Genomic DNA, 26819 nt, shown 5'->3' with positions numbered 1-26819 from the left:
TGTGATAGTGATTTGAGTATGCATAACAACAGGACCCTAAAACTGAAGCAGCTTAATTTAGAACTAGCCATCTTTAATTTCATTATCTACGCCTGCGCTATCGTAAATGTGACATTTCAAATTGTCTCCTTTGAAAAAATGCCTATTGTTAAAAAGCAGTGATATGTATAGCTAAATATGCAGACACGGACAAACAAAAATGTATCAACATATATGCAAAACACTGCATTTACCTTGTAAGCCTGACACAATCTCCACGATATCTTCATACACCATCAGCGTAGCAGCTCTTTCTGGTAGCAGGACCAGGCTGATGGAGGAAAATACTGGAACACACAAACAAAACCACACAGTGCACACACACTGCATTAACTGTCAGAATAAATTCACAATCAGATAGGAAACAAACTGCAATTTACCTGGCCACTTTACTGATCACTATCAGACATAACAAGTCATTAATCCAGCTTTATACATTTTTAATAGTCCTGCTTTCATCCTGTCTGCTGTGCGGGACACAAGTCTGACCTAGCAAACTACACTTCTCTCCTCTTCCTTCCTTCCTTTCACTCCTCCATTGTTCAGAGCTGGTAAGCGTGATAATCCAATTGGCTGCCGTTCCGTTGGCTTATAATAACCCCCCTTCAGTTCTACCCCCCCACCGCAACACACAAACACACACACACACACACTGTACTGTTGCCTCTTGGGAGGTATTTTGTGTGTGAGTGTGTGTTAGTGAAAGGGAAGCTTAAGCAGCCCCCTTGCTGGGTTTTGGCAGCTCTTGTAATAAATTAGTAATGGAGCACTCCACTTATTAGCTCACACACCTGGCACAAAGTCACACAATTTATATTTTACACACACACACACACACACACACACACACACACACACACACACACACACACACACACACAGACACACACAGACACACACAGACACACACAGACACACACAGACACACACACACGCACACACACACGCACGCACACACACACATACACACGCACACACAGACACAGACACACACAGACACAGACACAATCTTAGACACACGTACACACATAACTGGCAGCACACACTGAAATCAATAACCTGCAAGCCAACACTCCCAATCTAAATGTGGGTATTTCATAACATCCCCTCTGCATTCGTCTGAAAATATCTCTCTCACTCACACATAGACACACATAAACACACAGACACACACACACCTACCAGGTAATCTGGAGGGAGTCCAGGGCACAGAGTTTGGCACATATCCCTGCTTGGTTGCGGTGACGACCAGTGGTGTCCCAAGGCGGTAAGGGAAGCGCAGGTAGGTGTTGCCATCAGCCGATGAGGTTTCCGTGGTTACAGATGTGTGGTTGGCGAAGAGCTGTATGGTGGCTCCTCCCAGGGGCTGGTGAGTGCTGGCATCGCTCAGGTGAACCTTCAGAGTCACCTCTGTGAACATACAGAGCCTTTAATGAGCCATGGATACAGTATCTGTTGGTGTTTGCATGAGGAGGCAAAAACAAATCTGCAAGGAAATTCTAAACCACCACGACAGGGAATGATATACAGACATAAAAACACAGTGGTGTTATAATTACAGTCATCAAAAATACAGTCATCTCTTTAACTGGGGTTAGTTTCAGTGCCAGGCCCTTTGCCTCCAATCCACAGAGACGACATTCCACATCTCGGCAAATCACAAAGAAACGGCCATCTGACCATTTCCTGGACTCTTGCCAATGGCACTTCCCCTCTAAAACAATGGGCCATTTCCCTCTCTCAAAGAAGCCTTGGACCAGAGGGGAAAAACAACTGTACATATGGACACCTTCTCTAATGGAGATGAGGAACATCAAAATCTAACACAGACTGCCTGTTGATTGAATAAAGGCTCACAGAGGCGCTATAGACTTCAGGATTACAACAGTTACAACAGTACAAATCTTACATTCATTGCCTGATACACTGACCAAGATCGGTCTAATAAAATCTTGTTCACAAATTGTGACTTTATGATATCAATTTTGGACTTTGTTCGATGTTGCAGTGAATGCCAGGTGAATTGTAGTGCTACGATGTCAAAAGAAAAAAAATTGCAAAAATTTTTGTCAATTCATCAATTTATCATCAATTAATCATTTTAGTCATTTTACAAGCAAAAATGCTAAATGTTCCGTCTTTTCAAGTGTGAGGATTTACAACAGCTTCGTACAGAAACAGGCAGCTCACACACTGAGGTTCAATATATGACGAGCTGAAAAACAAACAAAAAATCTATTTCAGCATCATATCCCAAAGGTATGAGAAAAACAAACTTGGTCCAAAAAGTGTATAATTTAACAACCGCACAAACCCACGCTGACTCTCTGTTTTTGGAAACACGACAACATGAGCCCTGTTTGATCATTGGCTGCTGGCTGACCCATGGTGACCTTTCAATTAAGGCTGAAAGAGTTTCCACCTCCCTCTCCCTTGACCTAAACATACCCACCTCCCCCATACTCACTTTAACTGAATTTCGTTGTAACTCTTTCTTGTAACCCCACCCTCCGTGACACACACGCTAACACATACATACCCTGGCTAGACTAATCCCCCTCCCCCCGACTCAGGGATCCTGCGGTCAGTGAGGAACCACTCTGACAATATGTGGTAAGATAGAGAGTTAGAGAGTTCAGCTTGAGTGCAGGCTCCACCTAAAAACAGAGCTATGCACCAAGTGAAACCTTTGAATGGCTGGAAGTTGTATGGTGCATTTGTAGGCGGTGAGGTTTGGCAAGGCAATGTGTCAGTCTCAAACCAAACACATCATCACCCTGAGAGGTCTGGTGCGAAGATCTGCTCTGAGACTTCACTTCATTCCTCCTCTTTATTATATTATTACTGTCACAGCAGAGAAAAAGAAGGCTGGATTTCCCCTCGACAGAGACTCCCAACTGCATTGAGTTTTGGTGTGTGTGAGCTGGAGAGATCATGACCTCACTTCCTGTCCCACTCCCACTGATATGTTGTTAGGGGTACCAGCTGTGCTCACTTTAAAAGAACTCCCCTGGGAGAATCCAGACTGACATGCACGCACATAAATGCAACAGTCCCCTCCCAGTCCTCATCCAATAAATCTGTACTGTGGTGACATCATTGTTAAACAAGCTAGGAGTCTCCTCTCTGCTCCTACACACAGGAGAGAAGAAGACGGTCCGCTTGAATAATGACAAAGACTTCGATTCTGAGCCAGTGTCTCCATAACTGCTTCTCACTATATTGACCCCTTATCTGTGTGTTGTATTGAATACCATATGGAGGATGAAGGCATCAAAGAGAGTTCTGCCTGACCGACGCAGCGATCTCAGACCAATTATCTCAGGCAACAGCAGCCAAAGCAGCAGGGTGGTTGTGTGTGTGTTTGTATGCAAGTAGGTATACCCAAGACGAGAAAACAGTGAGGACAGACTGAGTGTGTGCGTGCTTTTCAGCCCACTATAGCTTGAATTAATACGTGTTTGGTGTATTAATCAGAAGTTACACAGGGGCAAAGCATTTCTGCTCCATAAAAGTGAGGTGTGATAAACTGGAAATGCATGGCATGGCTGGCCTCCACTGGGTGTGTGTGAAGGGCTTTGGTGTTCTTCCAAACAGAGGACGGGGAAACAGATGCGTTCTGCACACGAGGCTGAGTGGAAAGCTTGCGTGTACACAACATTTAGTACTGTAGTTGCAGTCACACTAGTGCTCACGCTGCTCAAATATCTGCTCATTATTTAGTGCAACTTCTTGAGTGACATCTTCACGTCTTATTTTATCAGACCAACAGTCCACAACTCAAACATATTCAGTTTACGATCACATAAGACAAAAGCAGCAGCCCCCTCACAGTTTAGACGCTGGGACCAGAGAATGGTAAACTACCAATAGATTATGAAAATATTTGCAGATTAATTTTCTGTTGCTATAATCATTTATAAAGTAACTGTTTTGGCTTTACTATTTTGATATTACTGATATTGTAATATGTTGATGCACAGTATTTTTGTCATGATTACATACAGCAGCAACAACAAGCATAGCTCAAAGCGAAATAAACATTGCTACCAGCTCATTTATGCTGCATATTGGTTTGAATTGCATGCTTTAGTTTTCAGCTCCATAGGAAATTCCTTAGTTTTTTGTTTCAAATTGATAATGACCAAAATATAAAACACATATGCTTATATTTACGGTCAAATTCGGTAAATATTACCAAATTGTGCAGGCCCTTTTTGGAAATCGCCTAGTGGTTTAACTAAATACCAGCTGATTCTTAGAAAATTATGAAGAAAAATTTCCAGGAAATGATCTGGAAAACACAGGACCTGTAAAATTAGCCGAGAAGCCTGTAACAGCAAAAGGGACAATGTCACCATCTCAAGCAGAAACACATGGTTGATTATGAGAGGAGCCAGAAATCATGTGACAAAGAGTGAAAGAGCTGAGGTCTACACAATGAAAACACACAAACTACACTAGCACAGCCTCGAATAGCCAAAACAGTGTGAGAGTTGTCTTAATAATTAAGTAAACAAATAATAAATATATTTAAAAATATATATATTCTGTATTTTATTAAAGCATTATGAATATTATTACTGGAGAAATACCCAGCAATTTCAGATTATTCAAAGGCAGTATTATCCATACCTGCTGTCAAACAAACAATTCACCGTTACAGCGCTAAAAAAACAAAGCAATTCAGTTCAGTGTTCAAGACTATGAGAACTACTTCATGCCTTTTCAACCTTAAGCACCAACAGACTGTTGTTTGTGTTTCTGGATTTAATAACTTGTTCAGCCACAGCAAAAGAAAACACAATGACTGGAGCTATTTATTTACCATTCAGATGGATAACAAACATCTGATTTTCAGGCTGTTGATCTTACAAAAAAAAAAAAAAAAAAAAATCAAATAGAAAAAAAAGACAAGAATAGACAAGATAGAGTATGAATCACCAACAGGGACAAGGGACACACAGAATGGCAAAACAACTCCTGAACATGCCACAGCATGAAACACACAGGTGTTGAGACGAAATAAGGAAAACTAAAGGAATACACAAACAGACTCATATCTGTTGAACTAAAGCACCGCCATTATAAACAGAGAAACAGACTATCAATAGGTGTTCAGCCTGCTATTTTCCCTCATCTGGATTAAAAGTAAGATTAGATTGCACTGGTCAATCCCATTAACTCAGCAGGGAACACAGCAATTAGGTTACATGTTTAGGCTGAAGAGCAAATGGACTCTCTTCATCTTACCTCAGTAAATATACCAGTCTAAATACTGCTTACCATTACTGGTTCTGCTCCTTGGCTGAGGAGCTAGTTGACCTCATCCCTAAATGCAGTGCTTTCTCATGACCTGATATATCTTCCTCAAAGTGGGCTGCTGTAGGCGCTCACACCAGCATCCCATGATTAAAATTAAGCTTGGCTAGCTGGTGACAATATGATTTGACTGGTCTACTTCCTGGTAGCCTTTGTCCAGCATCAGCTGAACGTTTGTCTGTTGGAGATGCAGTGCCATGCCTATTATGGGCAGCAGTTATGTGAGTGAGATCTATATCTGCGGGTAGATTTCTGTCTGGCTCCACTCATCCATACAGACTGCTGGACAGACCAGGAGAAATCCTCAGTATCGACCTGAACACACCCCCCTGGGGACAAGTGAAGGTCAATCTGAGGCAAAGCGAACACCAGAGAAAGAGAGAAAGAAAGGGAAAACAGAGAGCACACAGAGGCTGGGACAGACTTCAAAGCATTGCAATCTTGTGAATTATCAAGGCATTTATACCTGGTTTTATATCTTCAACAGAGCTGCTTCTTGTGATTTTAGGTCATTTTCATGCTTGACGACAAGCCTTAAATATAAAATATCAGGGACTATCTCTACAATTTAGTCAAAACAAGTGTCCAGTGTTGTATTTTTCCAGCTCTGGCTGATTTACAGTGATAGTTACTGCATGTTTACATTCATACTGCTACTGTAAACACAGTTGCAGTGTGAGGACCAAATGTGGGTCGGCCAAAAAGTAAGCGAACACAGACGACTGAGTATGTGAGCATGTAAGAGAGAGATAAAAGTGAACGATAAAACAAATGTGGCTCCACTTTAGTAGAGAATGTGACAGAGCAGCTTTGAAGTGAGTGACTGAATGAGATGCCAACAGATTATCGTGATTCATGCGGGCTTTCACAACTTTGCATGTGTCTGCTGCTGCTGTGGTGACGGAATACCCTCTGACAATCAAATCTGCAAAAACTTTGTGTAGAGACCTGACTGAGGGGAAATCGCCCGCCACATCCCTGTTTCTATGGCAGCTTCTTTGTCTCCTCATTGTTTCTCACTAAAGTTGTGTCAAGTAGTTACTATTTCTGTTTAGTGCGTATCAGGGTCAACCAATCGTTGCAGCTCTAGTGTGTATATCTATTCTCTGAAGTTTTTCCTGTACTTTTGCTGCTGTGACACTTAAATTTTCCTGCATGGCGTCAATAAAGTTAATCTTTAGGGCTGCAAATAAAGATAATTTTTTATTATCAATTAATATGGTGATTATGTTCTCACTCAACCTAATATTTTTGCCTATGTTATGACATGAGAAAACCATTAAATCCTGACATTACTATGACTAAGACAAAATAGCTCTAGAGTTGAGTGGAAACAATTAGTCAATCAATTAATTAATCAGCAACACAGAAACAGAAATTTAATTGGCAAACGTTTTTATAATCAAGTCAAGTAATTGCTGAGATTATTTGTAATGCGAAGAATGATGTCAACTTTGATTCTGATAAATGATGACAGACACTTTTATCTATTTTCTTACATTTTATAGACTAGATGGTCAATCAACAGATTAATAAATCATGAAAATAATAATTTGTTGCTGCCCTAGCACAAATGGCACCTATGAAGTTTAGCTTTGTTGATATTTATCTACTTGCTGTGGTACACCTGAGCAAGGTGGATGGTTGCAGTCATTGTGGCTTGAACCAGGACCAATCAAGACAGACAAAAATCAACCTCCTTAAACAGTGCAAGCTTTGCAGATTAGAGGAGCTGTACATGTTCTGGTCATGGTGTTCAGTGTTGCCAGATGGATACAAAGACAGAGAAAGAGCGTTTTGCTGAAACGTAGCAACGCCAAAAATGACAAATCACAGCAGCTGGACTCACTCCTGCTCCTGCTCAGTTATTCCGGACATGAGGGCATGTTTTCAGTCTCTAACAAACTGTTTTTCGCACATTTAACTACAGTAGTTTGAAAATGGGTTGGTTTAAAGTGTTTTCCAGGTGCAGAAACCCCGGTTTTAATCCAAACATTTCAGAGACGTTGAAGTTTTCGTGCTCTCCCTCTCTCTGTGACACCAGCTAACTGGCTAACGTTAGCTAAGTTTAGGTCACATCAGCATCCGAGCTGGCTAGCGGCACCATTAGCCACCAAAATAGCCTGCTAACTAGCAGTTTTCTCGGACAATGCGGGTAGACAAACACGTTAAATGTACTTTTACCTTCTGTCACGGTGTCCTCCGGTAACGTTTTGGTGACAGCTTTGGAGACAAGGTATCCCAAAAGGCAGAGTACAATCGCAGCGGTCCTGCTCCAGTCCTCAGCCCGCATCATTGCAGATGTGTGTATCAACGCAAACGATTAAAAAAACAAAAGTAGAAACCAAACCTTTTGCTTTTACTGACTCACTGACCGGACACATCAGCGAACAAACGGTTTATTCCGCAAAGGAGGCCACACTCCATGTTTAGCAGCTTCAGCATTCCTGGTTTTTGCCTGCAAAGCTGCGATTCTTCTGTCCCGTTGTGCATCCCCAGCCCTTTTACCGCTCGGTCGGTTTTTTCATCGACTGGCCAGGGTCAGGGAGGAAGACGGCCCCATTCCTCTGAGCCACATGCCCCAAAACAGCACCAACAGGCGGCTTCTTCCACACGCAGCACCGCTAACATCTGCAGACCTCCAGCGCCACCTGCCAGCCAAATAATGGAAATATTACTTACAGCTTTAAATTGGTGTTTTGGATCAACAGAGTGTTTCAGTCAGTGTGCAAACTCTTCATACAAAATGCCATCTCCTAATTCTGGCACTGACAAAATATAGAAAAAAGTTTATTTGTAGGCCTACTGTAACTTTCCATTACAGTAAAGTCTTCATTCATTCAAAAATGATGATTGTGACTGTATTTCACTGTGCTTATTTCACTTTCACATTTGAAATGGAGTTTAAATTGAGAAAACAAACAGCTTACATCCAATGTACATACAACATGTACTATACAAGACAAGAGGACTAATTTTCATGTATCCCTACAACAAATTGGCTATACCGTTTGAAAAAAAAAGAAATATTAAAAAAAAATAGAATATGGTGGATTTCTTTTTGTCTGTATTTGTTTTTACTTATCACAGTTTGTTTTATGAGACAGCAGCTCTTTTGCAGTTCTACCATTTCTTGCATCTGTAAGCCTACAGCCTTTACACCACACCTCATACAAATGAGATGGCAATATCCAAGTTTTTCCAAAAAATAAAATAAATATATAAAATGAAATAAAAGAAATTAAATGATTACATTTCAGAAATTATAACCTGGTGTGAGTCAGTTTGTATGGCAGACCGACTAACATGTCAAAGAAAGGGAAATTACATAATAGTAGTATTATGTACAGGTGTATAATAAAATAATTGGTGGCTGAATTCCCTTTAGCTGCTTCAGTTTTAGTGTATGCACACTGCCATGACTCACTGTGACAGCTGAGTAGAAGCTGAGCTATTGTTAATGTTAATATCACTGATGCTTTTCCCACTACGACAAGGTGAAATGTCTGCTGTGAAAAACAGACAGTGTGTAGCACACTGTCTGTTTCCTTGGCATGACCAGATTAAGATCTCCCACCTGTTATGTCACAGTGTGTTGCACATAGGCCAGATATGGTTTGCAGCTAACCTGTCAAGTCCTGAGCAGGTACAATTATTTATTATTTCACAACAAAAAAAAAAGCAAAGACTAAGTTTAAAAAAAGCCCTAGTCCCCAGGTTGCAAACCACTGCTATATGTACAAGCCTTGTCTCAAATTACAGATCTGCACTGATTCAAAAACTATTAGAAGGCAGTTGTAACTTTTTCAAGAATAACATTGCATTATATGCTGTTTATTCATTTAAAATTTTCTTGATTTCCATTGTTTTTCAGTTCCCCATGAAGTTGTCTATATTTTGGGCTGCTTTGTGATTGGCACAACTGAGGTACAGTTTGAGTTTGACGCAGAGGAGCTTTTGTGGTGGTATGTGTATGTATGTATTTGACATTGTATACACTGTGCCCACTTTTCTTGATCTTGATCCAAGTCAGATTCTGGCAGGTTTGTCTATACTTAGAGATGCTCTGACAAACAACTCTGCAACTCTGTTCAGCATTTACAGCACTCGCTGCAGAGGAAGAGAAAATCCACCAGAAGCAAAAGGTAAATTATCCTCAATATTAATCTCTGTGGTGATATAATTAATGAAATTCTGACAAATATTTTTATTTGTCTTTTGACCCACTAAAGACCCTCCAGACAGTGTCCTCTACCCTGCAGAGGAAGTTCAGGTGGGAGTTGAAAACAGCCTCAACTGCTTTGTGAATCATTTCTACCCACCTTCCATCAAAGTCAGCTTGACTAAAAATGATCGTCTGGTGTCAGAGGGGGACAACATACACCAGTGCTTTTTGCATAATCCTGTTGACAGATAAGCAGACACTGGTGAAAACATAACCTGAGGGCTCTTTAAGGCCACCCCTCCCCTCCCCTCCCCGAAGCTGACTAATCAGACCCCAGTGTGCCCTGATTGGTCAGCTTGCCGTCAACTACTCCGGCTCCGCCCACATCTTGCTTTCTGGCACGCTACTCTTAACAAACTGTTGTGGCTGTTACAATGGCGTCGGTTTGTTTTACAAATTTAAGCCATGAATGTATTACAAAACCACGGGTTAAGACAGAGACAAATTTTGAAACCGAAGATGATAGACCTTCGCAAGATAAATTGGAGCATGAAAACAAGCATTCCCACTGCCAGTCTGTCAGAAAGAGGGAAATGGTAGGAACAGTGAAGAGAAGTGCTACAAACAAAGTCGCTCGACAGTCTTTTATGAAATACCCCTTTGATTTTTTTTTTTTTTTTTTTTTTTTTTTTTTAAATCTGTGGACTTCACGACCACTCCAGATGATTCAATGGCTAAGGCTTCACCATCTTGCTGGTAAATCTGAAGTAATTGTACTTTTTTGCTCATAGTTGAATTGTGGATGATTTGTCCGAGCTAACGATGTATAGCATGTCAATCTTGAAAAACGTTCAAAGGATTTATCTTTGTGCATGTCGCAATGCTTCTTCCCACTAACATGATGAGGTTGCCAGCGACCAGATTAAAAATCACAAATCTACAAATAGTGATACATACTGCTAGGTTGTGAGCCTGAGTGCCCTGTTGGGCGACATGTGGGAACTGCCTAGTCCTTGAGAAATAACCATTGCGAAAATATAGTGTTGAACTGTGCACAGTGTTTGAAGCAGTTCCAGTTCTTTGTGTTTCTGTCTGTTGGCAAAGCATACAAAGTAGATTTCTCCAAGCAATTGAGAATAAGGTGTCTTTTCAGCATAACGACAAAACTAAACAGAGTTTGTTTTTGTTTACTGGCCTTCATTTTAAGTTAAACTGTTTAAACCTTTGTCATGTACTTTGAGCCTTGCAATTTTGTGGACCATTACACAATGGTCATAATACGTCCTCTTTAAATTCATCATGTGGTCAGACACATGACTTATAATGAAAGATAATGTTGCTCCATGTCTGCTGGATGTGAAATGATGTCAGTCAATGTGTTGTAGGTTTGTTATAGGTTAGAGCGCCATTTTGTTTGCCCAGATAGACTAACTCCTAACTAAAGCACAGATATTTAATAAATAAATAAATAACAATAAAGTTGTTAATGATATTTAAGTGTTACTCCCTAAATTAACACAGGGCTCTTGCTCAAGAAAAAACAAACAAAAAACATTTGCGTTTAATATATAATTGGCCCCTCATCTGTTTGCTCAATATTGACAACAAAGCTGCTTTAAAACATTGCAAGCTTGTCAAACTTGTGCTGCTTTAAAAAATGTGAGTTAACTGAACTAAACCTGAATATTTTGTCCAGTCATCTCATAAGTGCTTATAATGTATGACAAAACAAATTAAGGTCACTGAACTCAAGAACTCCCCAAGACCTGAAAGTAGACCTCGTTGTGTAAATTCTGATCAGGAAACATAAGTGAAAATTCCTGTGTGGGTGGACTGTGGGGCTCTGTTGAGTTAAGTGAACACTTACAGCAGTACATTCATTTGAATCATCATTTAAGTCGCAAAACTTCAAGCTAGAAAAACAGATGTTTATATATTTTTTTAAATGAATCTGAAAATGAAAACTACAAAGTTGAATTTACTTATCAAGTCAATTTTTATTTGTATAGCACAGATTCACAACATAAGTTATCTCAAGGCACTTTCCAAATAGAGCAGGTCTAGACCTTCTCTTATGATATTATTTACAGAGACCCAACAATGAATAAAACTCATCTATTTACATTGACATGAATTGAGAGTATGCAGAGAATGGCTGATTTAACCAAATTCCTGTAGGGTGTTTTACAGTTTATTTATTCCTCTATTCCTCCATTCCTCCAAAAACATTCACAAGAGCCATATCTTCAATAACTAATGAGTCACAGAGTAGCTTTATGTAAAAATGCCCAAACACCGTCTAATTTCGCTTTTCAGTGCTTGGGTATAAAATGCCTTTGCTCCCCAGAACTGGACTTCCAGCACCACCTGCAGTCTAACATTGGAAATCATGTTCCCTGTTCTTACGTAAGTTGCTCTCTCAACTCGGCCATTGTGCCTTTTTATAATTTATTTGAGGAAACAAACAAATCATCTACAGTCTTGACTGTTTTCTCTAAAATAAATGAGATGCCAATTTCATTTATGGCTCATATCAATAGACCAATCACAACAAGAAGTTTAAACAAAGAATCATGGAGTCGTTGTTATGTGGTTCTGAGTTTCCATTTGTGCCCCAGCTTTTCAATGCCATTATCCAATTTTATTACTTTAATTTTCTCCCTCAACATGGGAGGGCCCATTGGCATGCTCCCAGTGCACACTGATTACAGATCAGTCTGTGCTTAGAGTGAATATCAACTCTCTTATAACAGCAGATGCGGAGGATTGTTAATTTTAATTATTTTAGAAAACAATACAACCTTCAGTGCTGTAGATTAACAGTTTCCAAGTGAGAAGAAATATTTCTGCCTCACAAAATTATGTTGTTTTTTTAAATCTTTGCTTTTTCATTGTTGGATACTGGATAATTTACCTCTTGTGGCTCTTAAAAACTACTAATATGAATTAATCACTTTGGATAAACTGCTTGCAACTCATTTACATACTGCATGTGCACTACTTAAAAAATTTTAAAACTCCAAGTGGGAAATAACCTTTAAACAACACTGCTTGATGGCTAAAAGGTTAACATATTTTCTGCACACTGTGCATTTCTGATGATGCAGGTACAAAAGCTTTATTCATCTACACTGTCATTTCTCAACAATCTCTCTAATACAGTTAAACTGGTTAAACTGCTGTGTTAGAATCAACATTAACATAGCACAGATGCTGTGATCTTATTTCTTATTTCTTATTATTTATCTTATTTCTACAGAATAATAAGAATAATTTTGTTAGTTTTATTGTTGTTCATTGTTTTTTTTTACTCATTTACCAAGGATTGGATTAATTTTGTTTTTCAGTATAGGTTAGTTATTTTCCTGACATCCATAACACTTTTATTGTGATAAATATGCTCTTAAATCATGGTTTGTTTACATTTTGGTATTTATGATTTGACACTTAAATTAATTCTTTTTATTTTCATCACACACCAACCTTCCCAAGCTTAAACAAAGGCAGTGCTGGTCAGACAGACCTGTCTCTCTTGGTAACAGAGAGACCTGCCTACCAATGGGTGGCACCCTCCCTGTGAGGCCACCGCCACTCACTACATTACTTCCTCTGGTTAGTTTAGCATATGATCTGGTCATGTGATCTAAGGTTCTTTCAGGAAACAGAAGTAAAGATTTTTATGTCCTGTTGTCGAGTCTCCTGTCAATGCTGACGATCCTCTGCTCAGACATGAGGCACTCTGCTGTTATAATCCTGATATTCAACACCTTCTGTGCCTATTCAGAAAGTAAGAATTTATTTAAATGTTCTACTCTGTTCTTGTAAAGATTAGTTACACTTATGGAAACATTAATAGGGGAGTTTTTTAAGTTTCTGTTGAGAATATAAATGCTTGAACGAAGAAGCCACTTGTTTCTTAGTATATACCAATATTTATAATTTTCTTCATTTCGACTTTATTGTTTTTCAGTTCCCCATGAAATTGCCCGTTTTGTGGGCTGCTTTGACAATGGTACAACTGATGTGCAGTTTGAATATGATGCTCAAGAGATTTTGTACGTGGATTTTGAAAAAAAGGAACTTGTATACACTGTGCCCAAATTTCTCGTGTTGGACCCAAGTGAGATGTTTAGTGGCTTACATGTATACAAAAATGCTCTAAAAGGCAAGAGAATATGTACAGCTGTTCTGGCATACGTTACAGCGGAGGAGAAAAATCCACCAGAAGAGCAAGGTAAAGGATAAACTGTATACTGTATTAAGAAAAAAGTAAATTAACCTCAGCATTGATCTTTGTAGAGATGTGATTGATGAAATGCTGATAAATGATTTTATTTGTTTTTAAACCCACTAAAGACCCCCCTGAGTGTGTCCTCTACCCTGCAGAAGAAGTTGAGGTGGGAGTTGAAAACAGCCTCATCTGCTTTGTGAATCATTTCTACCCACCTTCCATCAAAGTCAGCTGGACTAAAAATGGTCGTCCGGTGTCGGAGGGGGTGTCGCTCAGTCGATATTATGCCAATAGTGATCAGACCTTCCACCAGTTCTCAACCCTGACGTTCACACCGAGGGAGGGAGACATTTACAGCTGCACTGTGGCGCACTCAGCCTTGGAGAGGCCTAAAACAAGAATCTGGGGTGATTTTTTTTTTTTACCTTATTAATGTACTTAAATATTAAAATAATACACTGATCTATTGTAAAATACTTCCTTGTAATGATGCATATTTTCTCACATTCCTCCACAGGACCTGAATTTAGTCATCAAAGTCTCGGACCAGATGTTTTCTGTGGAGTGGGCTTGACTCTTGGCTTTGTGGGGGTCGCAGCTGGAACATTTTTAATTGTCAAAGGGCACCAGAAGGTAACTTCTTATTCTTAGAAATATTGTACACATGAAATTGATGATGATGGTACTCATGAATTTTGCACAAACATAATAATATTCAAGTCCAATGCAAATTTGCACCATTGTCTAATAAACTGTGATTTGGTGTGAGAGAGATATGAATATCGAGCCTGTTATGGCTCATTCAAGAACAAATTAGATGTAAAATCTTAGTGTGGGAAATTTACATTAATTTGTACACAAAATATTTCCTGAACACACACAAAGAAGAAAGCCACAGCAAACAGGTTCATCAGCTGTGTTTCAACATGGAATTTACATGAATACATACCTTAATACACAATTCATATGACAGATCTATACTGTCTGTTTGTTTTATTGTTATTTGTAACTTGTATATCTGTTAAGAATATTGAGGTTTCTCATATACCTTTTTTTTTGTATATTTTTATATTTGTATAACATGTACTGACATAGAGACTTCTACTGTAAGTAGTACTGATTCTTTATTGTATTTACTTCACTGTTTCCATTTACTGCTGCTCTGTATTTCTACTACTGAGATATGTGTCATTAGAAACTGGGTTAGAATCGTTTATGTTTGAATTGTTTAACTTGAATAATTGCATTGAAAAACTGAATCTGAATAGCATATATTAAAATTGAATTATAAGTTTGGAACTGAATTCCAATAAATTTGAAACTGAAGGTAATATGAAATTGAATTAATTTTCTCAGAAACTGTAGCCTAATTGATCCTCACTGAAAATTCTACCCTCCATGTACTTCCACAAATACTTCTCACTATTCAGACTCACTTCTCGTAATTGAAATTCGATTTACACAAGTCGCACAAAGGACCCATTGTGGATTCAAAACAGTGATTTTTTTTTTCTGAAGTTCATATCCCTGAATGAGGGAAAAGGCCACGCCTGGCCATGAATCTGATTGTCAATAAATTGTCCAATTACTTCTGAGCCTCTGAAAGTGGAGGGACTATGTATGAAAACGGCTCTAATTCCTAAACGGTTAATGAAATATTTTTGTCAATTAAAGTTGAATGTAAAGTTGATGGCTTCTCTTCAAATCCATTTTAGGGGTGTACAAATGCAGAACTATGAAAATTGCATTTCTGTCCAAATACTTATGGACCTGACTGTATTTGGTTTTTGAGAACTGTCCCTTAATAAACATAAAACAGGAGTCAGAGGGATTGCTGAACCAAACTAACGACTCTGGGCTTCCACAATGTTGAACCAGAATGGTTTTGTATATTCCCATATACAATGTAGGAAAGTTCCCACTTCCATTTTTCATTTCCAACACAAATTATCCTTCATCAGGTTCGTTCTGTGAAATCTTACTGGGGAATGATACTATCTGATGATCTGATGTTTAAAGCTCCTTTTTGAGTCATTTACATTTTTTTTCACATTCTGTTATTATATTCAGACATTTCCCCTGTTCAAAAGATGAATTGAAACACTTTACAAGTGAATCAATTAATCCATCAATACTAAGATCAAATAGTAAATCACTTCAATAACTGATATGAAATTGGACAAAAAAAAAGGAAAAAAAAGTGGTCACAATAGATAACCAGAGCAATAACTATTTCGACTGGCATGTAACAAACAGAGCAAAATCAGTTTAGTGTGTAGAAAAAAGAAAATGTTATAACATAGGTGCCTGTTAAACCTTCAGGCCATAGGAATCCATCATAAAAATATTAAAACAAACATGTACCACACCTGCTTACGGTAAATAAATGTTGGGCGGGCTCTACTTAAGCTGATTCACTTCCTCCTGTTCCCTGTGTGAGATCAATTTACTTCCAGTTTTACATATGTCATTTGATACCAGCCATGCATGCTCGCAGCTGCTTTTCACTACTGTTCCTGTCATTTTTAAGAGCGGGTAAGTAACATTAAAACAGCATTTGTCATTATTCAATTGTGTTGTTGTTGTTGCAAACAGATACAGCCCAGGATAGAGCCAAACATTCAGTTGCTGCTAGAGGTGTTATGGATTATATAAATTAATCTATCGGTGAATTTAAAGTGAACTGATTATACTGAATTGACAGGCATTAGTCTTTAGATAGGTGAGCTCCTGACAGAGAGCTGCACTTTGTGGCTGCTGAGCTGTTCAATTTATGAGCAGTGCTCGCACTGATCGCAACAGACTGAATTTACTCCTGCAGTAACTGACGACGGTCTGAGTCAATTACCGGTCCATATTGTCTCGGAGACTTTCCCCGTCTGTGTGTTTTTAACCTTAGGTAAATCTGAACCAAAACGTATCCTTAACCCCAAACACGAGGGGAAGGGACCCACGCGAGTTTAACATGCAGGAACGGAGCTGCCGGCTACCTCCCGCAGATTAACATTGGGGAAGTGGGTAGCAATTTCACACAAGTTAGAGCGAGTTTTGCTGACTAGTATTATAAACATTGCTTATTGTGTCACCCCTTACTTAAGTACCATTTGTCTGGTGGTAAAGAGGTGTGAGACATGACCTACATGTAAAACTCACTGGTTGCCATGGTCACAAAGTGAATGGCAAGTTGCTAAAAATGACGAAGGTTGGGGTCAGGTGAAGCATTAGGGGTGGGATGATGGTGTTGGCCAGGTAAAGATGAGGGGAAACTAGCATCGGCAGGAAAACAGACTTCACCGTCCTGTTGCCTTTTGCGTTCACTTACTGTTGTTGATAAACAATGAGGGGTGCACCTACTAAAAATTCAATAAAATTAAACTAAATGAAAATATCATTCAAGTAAAGTTCAGGTATGTCAGAATTGTACATAAGTAGAGAACTTGGTAACCGATATAGGTCATTTCCACCACTCTGTGTCAACACATTTTTGAACTGGATGAAGGTATTTGAATCAGCATTGTGATTCATGGTTTCCACCTTTGGTTACTACAATGTAAATAAAAGAGTTGCCAGTTTTAGAGTTTTGAAACACAGAGTAAGTGAGAACACCATGAAAGAGAAAAGTCAACTTATAATGCTTTGTGGCTTTATGTTACAGGTGCTCTCTTCGGTTACGGTGTAAGTCGTTGCCTGTTGACTTCCACTCATGAAGCTGTTTATCTGGAACAAATCTACTTTAATAAAGTGCTTCTTGGCCAATACAACAGCACCTCAGGAAACTTTACCGGCTACACAAAAATCGCAAAGGAAGTTGCAGACGACCTTAACAAGAACCCATCTTTTTTGAAACAAGAACAAAAGAATGTAGAAACATGCAAAACCAAAATGCCACCGGCAGTTGAACTCCTTTCAAAACCAGGTGATTTTAATGTGTAAACTCTGGTAATGCTTCAGATTACAGCCTGCACATGTAGTTATTTAGTATATGTTGATGAAATACTTACTGGGTACCTGTTGCAGGACATATACTGAATGTTAAGTACAAGGGAAGAAGACATGAGGTTATAGTGAATGAAGGTACCAACTGTACATGGCTGCCCATGTAATTATTTACAAAATGGAATAATTATGGGGCAAGATAACAAATTGTATTGAGATATATTACTATATAAAGAATCAGTTCAACGAATGGCATGCCAATTTGTAATGTTTTCACCAACTTTCTTTGAAAAGCATGCATGAGGAATGTCGGCTGATGTAATGGCTGTTGCATCATGACAAAGCATTGACAATGTTTGAGAGATCTCCCTTATTACAGTGCAAGTTTGGGGTACAAGAGCTGTAAAATAACAGTCCTTTGTTCACCCCTTTTACACTGAATTACAGAGTAGTTAAGGGGTATATTGTTTGTTTGCTTATGATTTATGGCTCTGGATTGGGTTGTACCAGCAATTCTCCACTGAAACAGTTAAACTTTAAGACCTTCCTAAGTTCTCACTACTAGCTGCGATAGTTTTAAACTAGTGAATTACTAAACCAGGTTTCACCATTAAATCATAGGATATGTCTTAGCAGTTAAGACTTCAGTAGGAAATATCTATAGCACTGACTCAACAACAATCAACATGACAGCATTACAAAAAAATACATTTTTAGAGACACAAAATATATACAGTGAGGTCCAAATGTCTAGTCATATGACTCAAGGATCATATTAGCAAGCTAATAGCTTTGTCAGTTGTTTCAGTTAACTATACAAAAGTTACACTTGGCAGTTGTAAATATTTAGTAACAACTAATCTAAATAGTTTTAATTTAAAATATATAATTGACACTGCCCCAAATTGCACTGCATGTCTACGGCCCTTCTAACTCCAAATTTGTTATCCTTTATTCCCCTTACTTCACTTCTACCTATCGTTACTACCCAGTAAGTATTTTATTGGTACATGATATGTACAAAATATTTACACTGTATTCATGGGCTGTAATCTACAGCATTACAGAAACTCAATGTTACTGGTGTAATAATACGAGGAGTAATACAAGATCTATGATTTCATCATCTGTTTTGCCTCTGTTCATTTTCCTCTAGTCGAGCCCTACGTCAAGCTGCGGTCAGTTGAGACAGTGAGCAGCAGACATCCAGGCATGCTTCTCTGCAGTGCGTACAACTTTTATCCCAAACAAATCAGAGTGACATGGCTGAGGGATGGGAAGATGGTGACATCTGATGTGACGTCCTCTGATGAGTTGTCCAATGGGAATTGGCTCTACCAGATCCACTCCTATCTGGAGTATGCACCCAGACCTGGAGAGAAAATCACATGTATGGTGGAGCATGCCACCCTCAAGGAGCCCACACTTTATGACTGGGGTAAGGGAGTGACAGGAACCTTTGAACCTCATCAATAAGAAACACTCAAGCAGGAATATTTGTTTGAGAAGAGTTATGATAGAACACTTTTAATAGATATGAATACACAGTATGTAAATTTGTGTTTGTAATAAATGTGTTTTCAGATCCCATGTCTGAGTCACAGCAGAATAAGATTGCTGTTGGGACAGCAGGGCTAGTGCTGGGTCTGGTCCTTTTTCTTGTTGGGGTGATTTACTACAAGAAAAATGCTACTGGTGAGAGACAGAACCAAACTAACCGGGGGGGGGGGTCAAAGTCTAAAGGCCTCAACGTTAGCAGCTGAAGCAAAAATTGTGTAGAGATAAATAAATCTGTCACTGTATCTGTCACTTGTGTAATCACATATTAATGTAAGAACTAACAGCGCAGAAACAGAAAGTAGCATGGCAGCACTCTTGGGACTTTTGAAGTGAAACTCAGACGTCATTGTATCGATGCGTTTCTGTGAGAAAAAAATGTATTGTCTCATTACTTTTAAAATCATAGAGCAAGACGGTGAACCCCACTAGTGATTATTTGTAGGAATCTGTCAGATTTAATGCAACACTTGTAGTTTGACAAGAGCCTCTAAGGAAACAACCTGTTTAGATTTGAACACTTCTCAACTACCAAACTCAAAATCAACATTGTGTGACTCACTGTTTTTCTTTTTGTTTTTCTTCTAGATCGGGTGTTGGTGCCATCAAGTTAAGGTAGTCTGCCACTTTTGGCTGAAATAGTTGTAATACAAGCAATAATGTGAAGTTATCCAAACCAAAATGGTAGAAAATAAAATGGATAAGAAGGTTTTTATGAGGAATAAGAGCTTTGCTCAGTTCCTGGGGATATTGATATGTTTTATATCTGCATCAATAATATATGTTTTAATATTAATTTATAAAAAAGTAAGCTTTTATTGAAGTTTTAAATATCTTGTCAACACCGAAATTAGGGACATATAAACACAAGTTTGGCCCTAAATCATATGTAATATTTTGATTAACTACAATCAGGTTGCGTGTTCTGTGTCAGTAAGGTAAAGTGGAAAGTAAGTCCCATTTTCTTTTGTAATGTATAAATCCTGATGATTTAAGAGAGCTAATCTTTTGGTTCAACTAAACAGAAGAAGGCAAGATAGACTACTTAACTGGTATTTACTTGAATTTGTCAGTGATACACAGATTTTGTTGTAGATGGTGAAAGTCTGAGGATAAGACTGTGAAAATTGTTTTCTTGTTTGAAAACGTATACTGTACACTACACTTTGATTCTGGTTCTTAGGAACTGCTGGTATCTTGTAAGGCCTTGCAGGCTGGGCATAGTTGTATACGTGACAAAATAATAAAACTTTCACTCATTCATTACTTCAAGTTATAATAATCTCATGATCTGATACATATTGAGGACGAAGGAAAACTCACAGGTTCCAGATTATATTAAAGGAAAGATGCAAAGGATCTGTGTGTTATCAAGAAAGACAAAGGCACTCCACATGAAGTTACTCTAAATAAGATTATTGCCATGTATCTTATTAACATAAAGGAGATAAAACTTACTTTTACAGCACTTTTATGTTGTGCATATTTTTGTCTTATATTATTAGTATTATGGTTAGATTATTTTGACAAATGAAGATGTTAACCATCACAGTAATATTCATTGTAAATTTTGGTAAAGTTGGTAAAGTTGGTAAAGTTTTTTCAAATTTTGATGATTATATTGATTTTAATATAAAACTGAGCTTCATTAAACCTCTGTAAAGAAGCATTCGACTAGAGACTAGAGCAGATATTTGCCATATAATAACAAAAAAGAGAAATAATTTATGTGAGTGGCACACTCATTGTTCACAGAATCAAGTTGTGTTTTTTTTTTAAATCTTTTTTTCCTCGTTTGAGTTCACTTCTCCCTTATCTCCCCCATAAACATGTTAGCAGATCTCTTTAACCTCTTTTTCTATCCTGTTACTGCATTTTCTAGAGAGGGTAACATTAAAATTTGAAGAGACAGTCATTGTGTTGCTGTTCAAAGTAGGACATGGACATTATGTAACCAAACCAAAGGCAGCTAAAAGCTTTTTTCAGGCAGGGAAATGTTTTGTGCAGCTGATCTCTTTCAGCTAATTCACTGACTATAAGATAATTTTATCAGTTAAGACATTACATTCAACCATCTTATCCCATGTGTATACTGTAACTAATAGTAAACAGGAGTGTTATGTCTTGGCTTTGTTCAGTCTTTTCACTTGGGATTTGTTTTTGCCCTTGTCTAACAAGATGTAGTTTGGCAGGTAAATTGCTTCCTAGTACACCCACACCAGTTTTATTTGCCAAAATAAACAATGAAGAGAGCTAACATTTGCTGATTTTACTTTGCATTATTTCTCTTTGCTCACACTACAACACACTGTTGGTTTAATTCCAGTGAAGGTCATCATGTTGTGCACTTGGAGCAGTACTACTGTGACCAAATGTTAATAGGACGATACAACAGCACATAAAAAACAACTGCAACAAAAATGAAGTTAGATGGGGAAGTACTTCAGAAAGTCACTGTGCCAAGAAATAGTCTGTTACATAAACATCCATAAAACATCAAATTATAGTGTTTATGCTTTGGCTTTTCTATAGATTAAACAAATTAGCTCTAACATGTTTATTAGTGAGCTTTATAGGGGCTGGTAGGTGCATTTTATTACTTTTGGACAAAGCCAGGCAAACTGTTTCCCCTTGTTCCCAGTCTTTATGCTAAGCTAAGCAGCTGCTGGTTGTATCATTATATGGAAGAGAATGGTATTGATCTAAGAAAGAACTAAAGAACTAAGAAAGCTAACAAGCATATTCACCAAAATCACAAACTATTACTTCACTGCTGATGTTAGTCATGATTGAATACATTAAATTAACTTAATTATTACCACCAGGAAATACTTGTTAAATCTTTTGCCAATCTTTTTCAAAATTAACATAAATTTATAAATTCATAAATCTAATTTTAGACATTAAAAAACCTATAACTTAACCTTATATAGCCTATGATAAAGTGTAGTATGTAGTGTGCTGTGGTGTCCTCAGCCTCTGGAATACACCCAAACTGGGTAGGGACATGTCATTTCTCTCATATTAAGCAGCGCTGCTGCTGGGTCTTCACTTTTCACTTGCCGGGCTGATTTCCAACATGAGGGAATCTTCTGGTGAGAGATCATATCAAATTAAATCAAATTAATTTAACAAATGGTTGAATTTAAATTTTCCCTGTGGTAACAGCTGGGATGCATATACTGTATCTGACGAACATCTGGAAATCTGATGCAGATGTTTTCAAAACCAACAAAAGCAGTTGTGTTCATTTTAATCTAGAGTTAAAAGAATAGCCTACCTCAAGGGCTGTGACCCAGAGCCTCTTGAATGCAACAGAACAAACAAACTATCCAGTAAAAACTTCTCAAATTGGGGCAGAAAACCAGCAAATATTACAACAATTTTTGTAGTCCTACATTACACAATACACGATCTGTATTGTATTTTAAATTTCAAGTCAGGCATTGGTGCCAGCAAGTTAAAGTAACCTTGGTGCTGACATTTAATAAGTTTGTGTGAAGCATTTGTAGTAGATAATTTATCTGCCTCAACAGTCACTGTCTTATGGGTTTAAATACAGAGCAAACACATAAAGTCAGAGGAAGTCTGTGGGAATTCACAAGGTCTCTGGTTGAATCCAATGGAGTAATTGATGTACTGATTACATTCATCATATGTGACTGTGCAATTAATGAACCTGAAAACTCAGCAGTTTTAAAGAATAAAAATCAAGATCTTTCTCTATACACCCCTACAATACATAACATGATGTGACCTACTTTCATCTCTGCTCTCCTCTACTGGGTTGTTTGTGTAAAGGAGCCCTCATTACTGTCTTACAGTCAAGAGATAACGTTGCTGCTACAATTTTAATTTTATGCAAAAATGTCAAAGTACAGGTTTCATGTTTTGTTCTTGTTCAAAATGTGAATATTTGTTGATTTTTCCTAGTCTTCTGTGTGTGTGTCTCTGTGTGTGTGTCTATAGTGCACTATATATCTTTGGGTAGCAAACTTTTCAATACTATTAAACATTGTCCTTTAATTAAAACAAAGCTTTAATAAATTGATTAAGAAAAAAACAAAGAACATGATTAATCAATTACTAGAGTGACATGATTTAATATATTCTGACATTTTATAGAACAAAGAGGTAATGGAGACAGCAACCAACAGATTAATCAGTAGCCTACTGCCGTCCACAAGTAATATGTTTCCATTACAAAAATCACCTGTCATTGTAGGCTGTCTATCTACAAATCTCATTTTGAGTTAAAAGTTTGGACCAAGAAGTAGAAGTGTCTGTAAGACAGCGCGCGGGGCTCAACACTTCGATTTATGCGCCTGCGCTCCTCGGAATAATGAGCCGCTTTGGATTCTATTGTATTTTTCTCTTCTTATTGATTAAAAGCCCAAGTTTGATTCTCTTCTTATGTTTCGCTATTTTTGTTTATATTCATTACAGAACGCGATAAAAAAAAGGAAAGAAGATCATAGGGTACAAACAGAGGGATACTGATGAGAGCTGTACAGAGAGCCTGCCTGTGATAAATCAGACAGTGGATGTGCTATAACCTGCTCCAGTTTACAAACGCGTCATGGGATCTCTCGTCCTTGTCACTGCAGCTCTGGATGGCGTCAGTCTTGACTGAAGGACTGTGCTGTTCTTGTCCCGGAGGTCGTCCCGAAAACCAAAACACCGGAGCAGAGACAGAGCGGTTACGTTACCGAGCTGCGATAAGACGTAGGAGATGCTTGATAAGAGAGTCTTAAAAACAAGATACGGACACAGAGAGAGGATGTGTGGAAACAGCCTGTTTGTAACGACCAGAGGGAAGGATTCGTCAAAACAGCTGGTAAGACTTAAAAGACTATTTATTTATACTGATCTGCTCCAACAGGTGAAATCATCTTAACCATCTTTAAATGTGTAGGGACTTTGCTCTATTCTAACTTGCTATATCCCTTTGTGTTACTTTATTCTATTCTACCTTACCCTGTGGTGGAAACTAACACTAACTAACACTTACTGTATTCACTCATTTGATCGTTTTAATCTCATGCTACTAGTCCTGCACTACCTTTCAGAGGGAAATATTGTATTGAGCATATAAACTGAGATGTACTGTAAATTCAAGAACAATACATTTAAACTACCAGTATGTAAAATACCTAGACTTGGCTTCACCTGGGCCACAACAACATGATGCTGCTTACAAATACATCTGTATTCAACAAATAGTATCAAGTTTTTGTCTGAACAGTGGGTATTTTAACTTTTGTAGTTTAAGTAAATTTTGCTCAAGTGCAGTTTTTAATGCAAAACTTTTAAAGGAGTATTTTTACAGAGCGGTACTACTATTTTCCTTAAGTAAAAGATCAGAATACAATCAATCTATCCCCATCTTCACATCTGAGACGCTGACATCAGAATATTCAATTAATCAATTATGAAAATGCAGATACATTTTCTGTCACTCAACTGATTAATCAACTACCTATTTCTTTCAACTCTGCTTATACTTAACTGTACCATACCGGTTCTTAACACTCCTTTGTTTTCAGATACTTTACTTTCTTCTGCCTTAGCATTCAAATTCTTTACTACCTGTTTTCCTCTGCTCTACTGTACTCAATTCAAATTTACTTTACAAGCTGTACTTATTTCAATCTATTCTACTCCACTTCACCTCACCTTATTTTACCTTGCTATTTGCTATTTTAAACACTCTAAACACTCAACACCACTTGATCTACTCTACCTTACCTTATATTTACTTGACACTCTTCTCTACTTTATCTTGCTGTCTGCTACTTCAGTCTGCTCTCTTCCTCATTCTACTCTATTCTAATCTGACCTGACCATTTTCTTCAGGTAAAAACCTAACCTTACTTTTCCTTACCTTACTTTACTCTCATACTGCACTCTAACAATGTATGAACAAAGTGTATACACTTATAACTTGTATTAACTTGTTTTGTTTTCTGTCTTCTCCCCTTAGCACTGAGCCTGCCTGTGTCCACCTCTGTAGACTACTGTACCAATGGGTCTCTCGCTGTCAGCTTGGTTGTACAGCAGGGCAGCTGACAGCCCTCCCTCCTCTTCATCAGCTTTCCCTCCACTGGCTGTTCCGACCTGCTCTCGCCTCGCTGTCATTCTGAACTCTTCACCAGTTCCTCCAGGAGACAGTCGCTCACACTGGAGCTCAGTCCACCGCTCTCCTCACTTTTTGCTCTCTGCCTGCAAACAGAAAGTGACACGTTCACCTGTTGCGCTTAGCAGCGATGGGGTGAGAGCAGAGATGGGGGTGAAAAGCGGGCTTCATGTCTGGGAGGTGCTGTGGACCCCCGACCACAGAGGGAGTCACGCTGTCATGGGCATTTCCAGGCAGGATTGTCCTCTGCAGGCCTCAGGGTACAATGTGCTGGTGGGTGGAGACACACAGTCCTGGGGCTGGGAACTCAAAACCAATCAGCTCTGGCATGGTGGACAGAGTCTAGGACTTTACCCAGGAAAGAGGAGGAAGTGTGACTCTGAGGCTGCAGATTTTAAGCCACAATCTTCCTCTTCACCAGACACAAAAGTGGCAGAGACACCTCTCCACATCCTTGAACGTGTCCTGCTGGTCCTGGATGCTGACGCAGGGACTCTGGGATTCGTTGTTGATGGCATTTTTCTTGGCGTAGCTTTTAAAGACCTTCCTCGTGGAGTGGATCTGTTCCCAGCGGTGAGTAGTGTGAGAGGGGGAGCCACCATACAACTACGCTACCTGAATGGTGCCACATGTGAGTATCTAGTCATTATTAAACAGATTTGAATTGGTTAGAATAACAATGTCCGGGACAATTGGGGTTATTGTAACTTGGCTCTTATAAAAAACATACTGTGAAACTAATACTTTTTTCTTCTCTTTCATTCTCAGGTGATCCCCCAGCTCTGATGGCTTTATGTGGACTGTCAATTCGTCAGTTTTTAGGGCAGCAGAGGCAAAGTCAAACTGACAAACTGCCTCTACCCCCTTTTCTCCAGCACTACCTGCTTTCTAGTCATTAATTTTGCGCACACACATGGACACAGTAGGAATGCTTTTGTCAATTATTGCACAGTGTACCGAGAACTTATGACGCATTTCTTTTTATATGAAAAATTAGTAAATGTGACATTATGGCTAGACAAGTGTATTTACTTTTCATATTATTTATTACAATGTGATGTATACATAGTCCATTTATAATATTTTGAAACTTATTTGTAAACTGTGAGAGCACTGTTGTTTCACAAACTGAAGGCGTATATGAAATATATTCTGAACATTTCTTTATTTCTGTATAAAAAAATGACTCCTATTTCAAGTTGTCATTATTTCTGTTTTACAATTTCCATTCATTTGCAAAAGAAAAGTTTGGCAGTCTTGTGCTGTGGTGTGGAGGCTGTCCTTTCAGAAATGGAAAAAGGGGATAAGAAGGAAGAAATAACTTATGAATGATTCTTATTATGACAATCCTGAGCTTCCCAAAAAATGTTACACAGCCAAACCTTTTCCTGCAGAGGGGTCAATATAAACTTACATCTGCTTTAAATGGACTT

The 26819-nt window shown here is 38.4% G+C and overlaps 4 protein-coding genes across 8 annotated transcripts in view; 3 read left to right on the top strand and 1 right to left on the bottom strand.

Moving 5' to 3' along the window:
* Positions 1 to 7839, bottom strand: part of fam171a1 (family with sequence similarity 171 member A1) — a 31393-nt gene extending 23554 nt beyond the window's left edge. For 2 of the 3 annotated variants that reach the window (XM_022766182.1, XM_022766184.1), the window contains exons 1-3: positions 7546 to 7839; positions 1222 to 1449; positions 234 to 326 (exon numbers count right to left, since the gene is read on the bottom strand). In XM_022766182.1, the coding sequence (XP_022621903.1) occupies positions 234 to 326; positions 1222 to 1449; positions 7546 to 7657 (433 nt within the window). In that variant the 5' untranslated portion in view covers positions 7658 to 7839. The remainder of the gene's footprint in view (positions 1 to 233; positions 327 to 1221; positions 1450 to 7545) is intronic. The other variant, XM_022766183.1, reaches the window with a different exon arrangement.
* A 5382-nt stretch (positions 7840 to 13221) lies between these two features.
* On the top strand, positions 13222 to 15521 carry LOC111237193 (H-2 class II histocompatibility antigen, A-U alpha chain-like). The gene is made up of 4 exons (XM_022766185.1): positions 13222 to 13313; positions 13497 to 13760; positions 13883 to 14164; positions 14275 to 15521. Exons 1-4 carry the CDS (start codon positions 13232 to 13234, stop codon positions 14406 to 14408), a joined length of 762 nt encoding a protein of 253 aa, XP_022621906.1. The 5' UTR covers positions 13222 to 13231; the 3' UTR covers positions 14409 to 15521.
* A 711-nt stretch (positions 15522 to 16232) lies between these two features.
* LOC111237180 (rano class II histocompatibility antigen, A beta chain-like) lies at positions 16233 to 20547 on the top strand. Of its 3 annotated transcripts, XM_022766161.1 has the most exons (5): positions 16233 to 16292; positions 17413 to 17673; positions 18850 to 19131; positions 19278 to 19388; positions 19839 to 20547. In XM_022766161.1, the coding sequence occupies exons 1-5, from the start codon at positions 16241 to 16243 to the stop codon at positions 19862 to 19864; spliced, it is 732 nt and encodes a 243-aa protein (XP_022621882.1). In that variant the 5' UTR covers positions 16233 to 16240; the 3' UTR covers positions 19865 to 20547. The 3 variants fall into 3 exon arrangements, with proteins under 3 accessions (XP_022621882.1, XP_022621884.1, XP_022621885.1); XM_022766163.1 differs by lacking the exon at positions 19278 to 19388; XM_022766164.1 differs by lacking the exon at positions 17413 to 17673 and having other exon boundaries at positions 16254 to 16292.
* Positions 20548 to 23732: 3185 nt separating this feature from the next.
* LOC111237215 (SPRY domain-containing SOCS box protein 2-like) lies at positions 23733 to 26513 on the top strand. Its single transcript, XM_022766220.1, has 3 exons — positions 23733 to 24087; positions 25234 to 26017; positions 26155 to 26513. Exons 2-3 carry the CDS (start codon positions 25276 to 25278, stop codon positions 26283 to 26285), a joined length of 873 nt encoding a protein of 290 aa, XP_022621941.1. The 5' UTR covers positions 23733 to 24087; positions 25234 to 25275; the 3' UTR covers positions 26286 to 26513.
* The last annotated feature ends 306 nt before the right edge of the window (positions 26514 to 26819 follow it).

The sequence above is a fragment of the Seriola dumerili genome, unplaced genomic scaffold, assembly GCF_002260705.1.
Source record: "Seriola dumerili isolate Sdu_G_001 unplaced genomic scaffold, Sdu_1.0 BDQW01000814.1, whole genome shotgun sequence".
In the NCBI taxonomy this organism is placed as follows: Eukaryota; Metazoa; Chordata; class Actinopteri; order Carangiformes; family Carangidae; genus Seriola; species Seriola dumerili.
The sequence above is the reverse complement of the archived record's forward strand: the minus strand, read 5'-3'. Positions and strand labels throughout refer to the sequence as shown.

What these genes read in the sequence shown, in the direction of transcription:
- LOC111237215 (XM_022766220.1), top strand. Translation starts at nt 25,276, where the DNA reads ATGGGTCTCTCGCTGTCAGCTTGGTTGTACAGCAGGGCAGCTGACAGC. An exon ending in CTACCTGAATGGTGCCACAT is followed by an intron (nt 26,018 to 26,154) that starts GTGAGTATCTAG and finishes TTTCATTCTCAG; the next exon opens with GTGATCCCCCAGCTCTGATG.
- LOC111237193 (XM_022766185.1), top strand. Translation starts at nt 13,232, where the DNA reads ATGCTGACGATCCTCTGCTCAGACATGAGGCACTCTGCTGTTATAATC. An exon ending in CTTCTGTGCCTATTCAGAAA is followed by an intron (nt 13,314 to 13,496) that starts GTAAGAATTTAT and finishes ATTGTTTTTCAG; the next exon opens with TTCCCCATGAAATTGCCCGT. An exon ending in GCCTAAAACAAGAATCTGGG is followed by an intron (nt 14,165 to 14,274) that starts GTGATTTTTTTT and finishes ATTCCTCCACAG; the next exon opens with GACCTGAATTTAGTCATCAA.
- LOC111237180 (XM_022766161.1), top strand. Translation starts at nt 16,241, where the DNA reads ATGCATGCTCGCAGCTGCTTTTCACTACTGTTCCTGTCATTTTTAAGA. An exon ending in CCTGTCATTTTTAAGAGCGG is followed by an intron (nt 16,293 to 17,412) that starts GTAAGTAACATT and finishes TTTATGTTACAG; the next exon opens with GTGCTCTCTTCGGTTACGGT. An exon ending in CTACAAGAAAAATGCTACTG is followed by an intron (nt 19,389 to 19,838) that starts GTGAGAGACAGA and finishes TTTTTCTTCTAG; the next exon opens with ATCGGGTGTTGGTGCCATCA.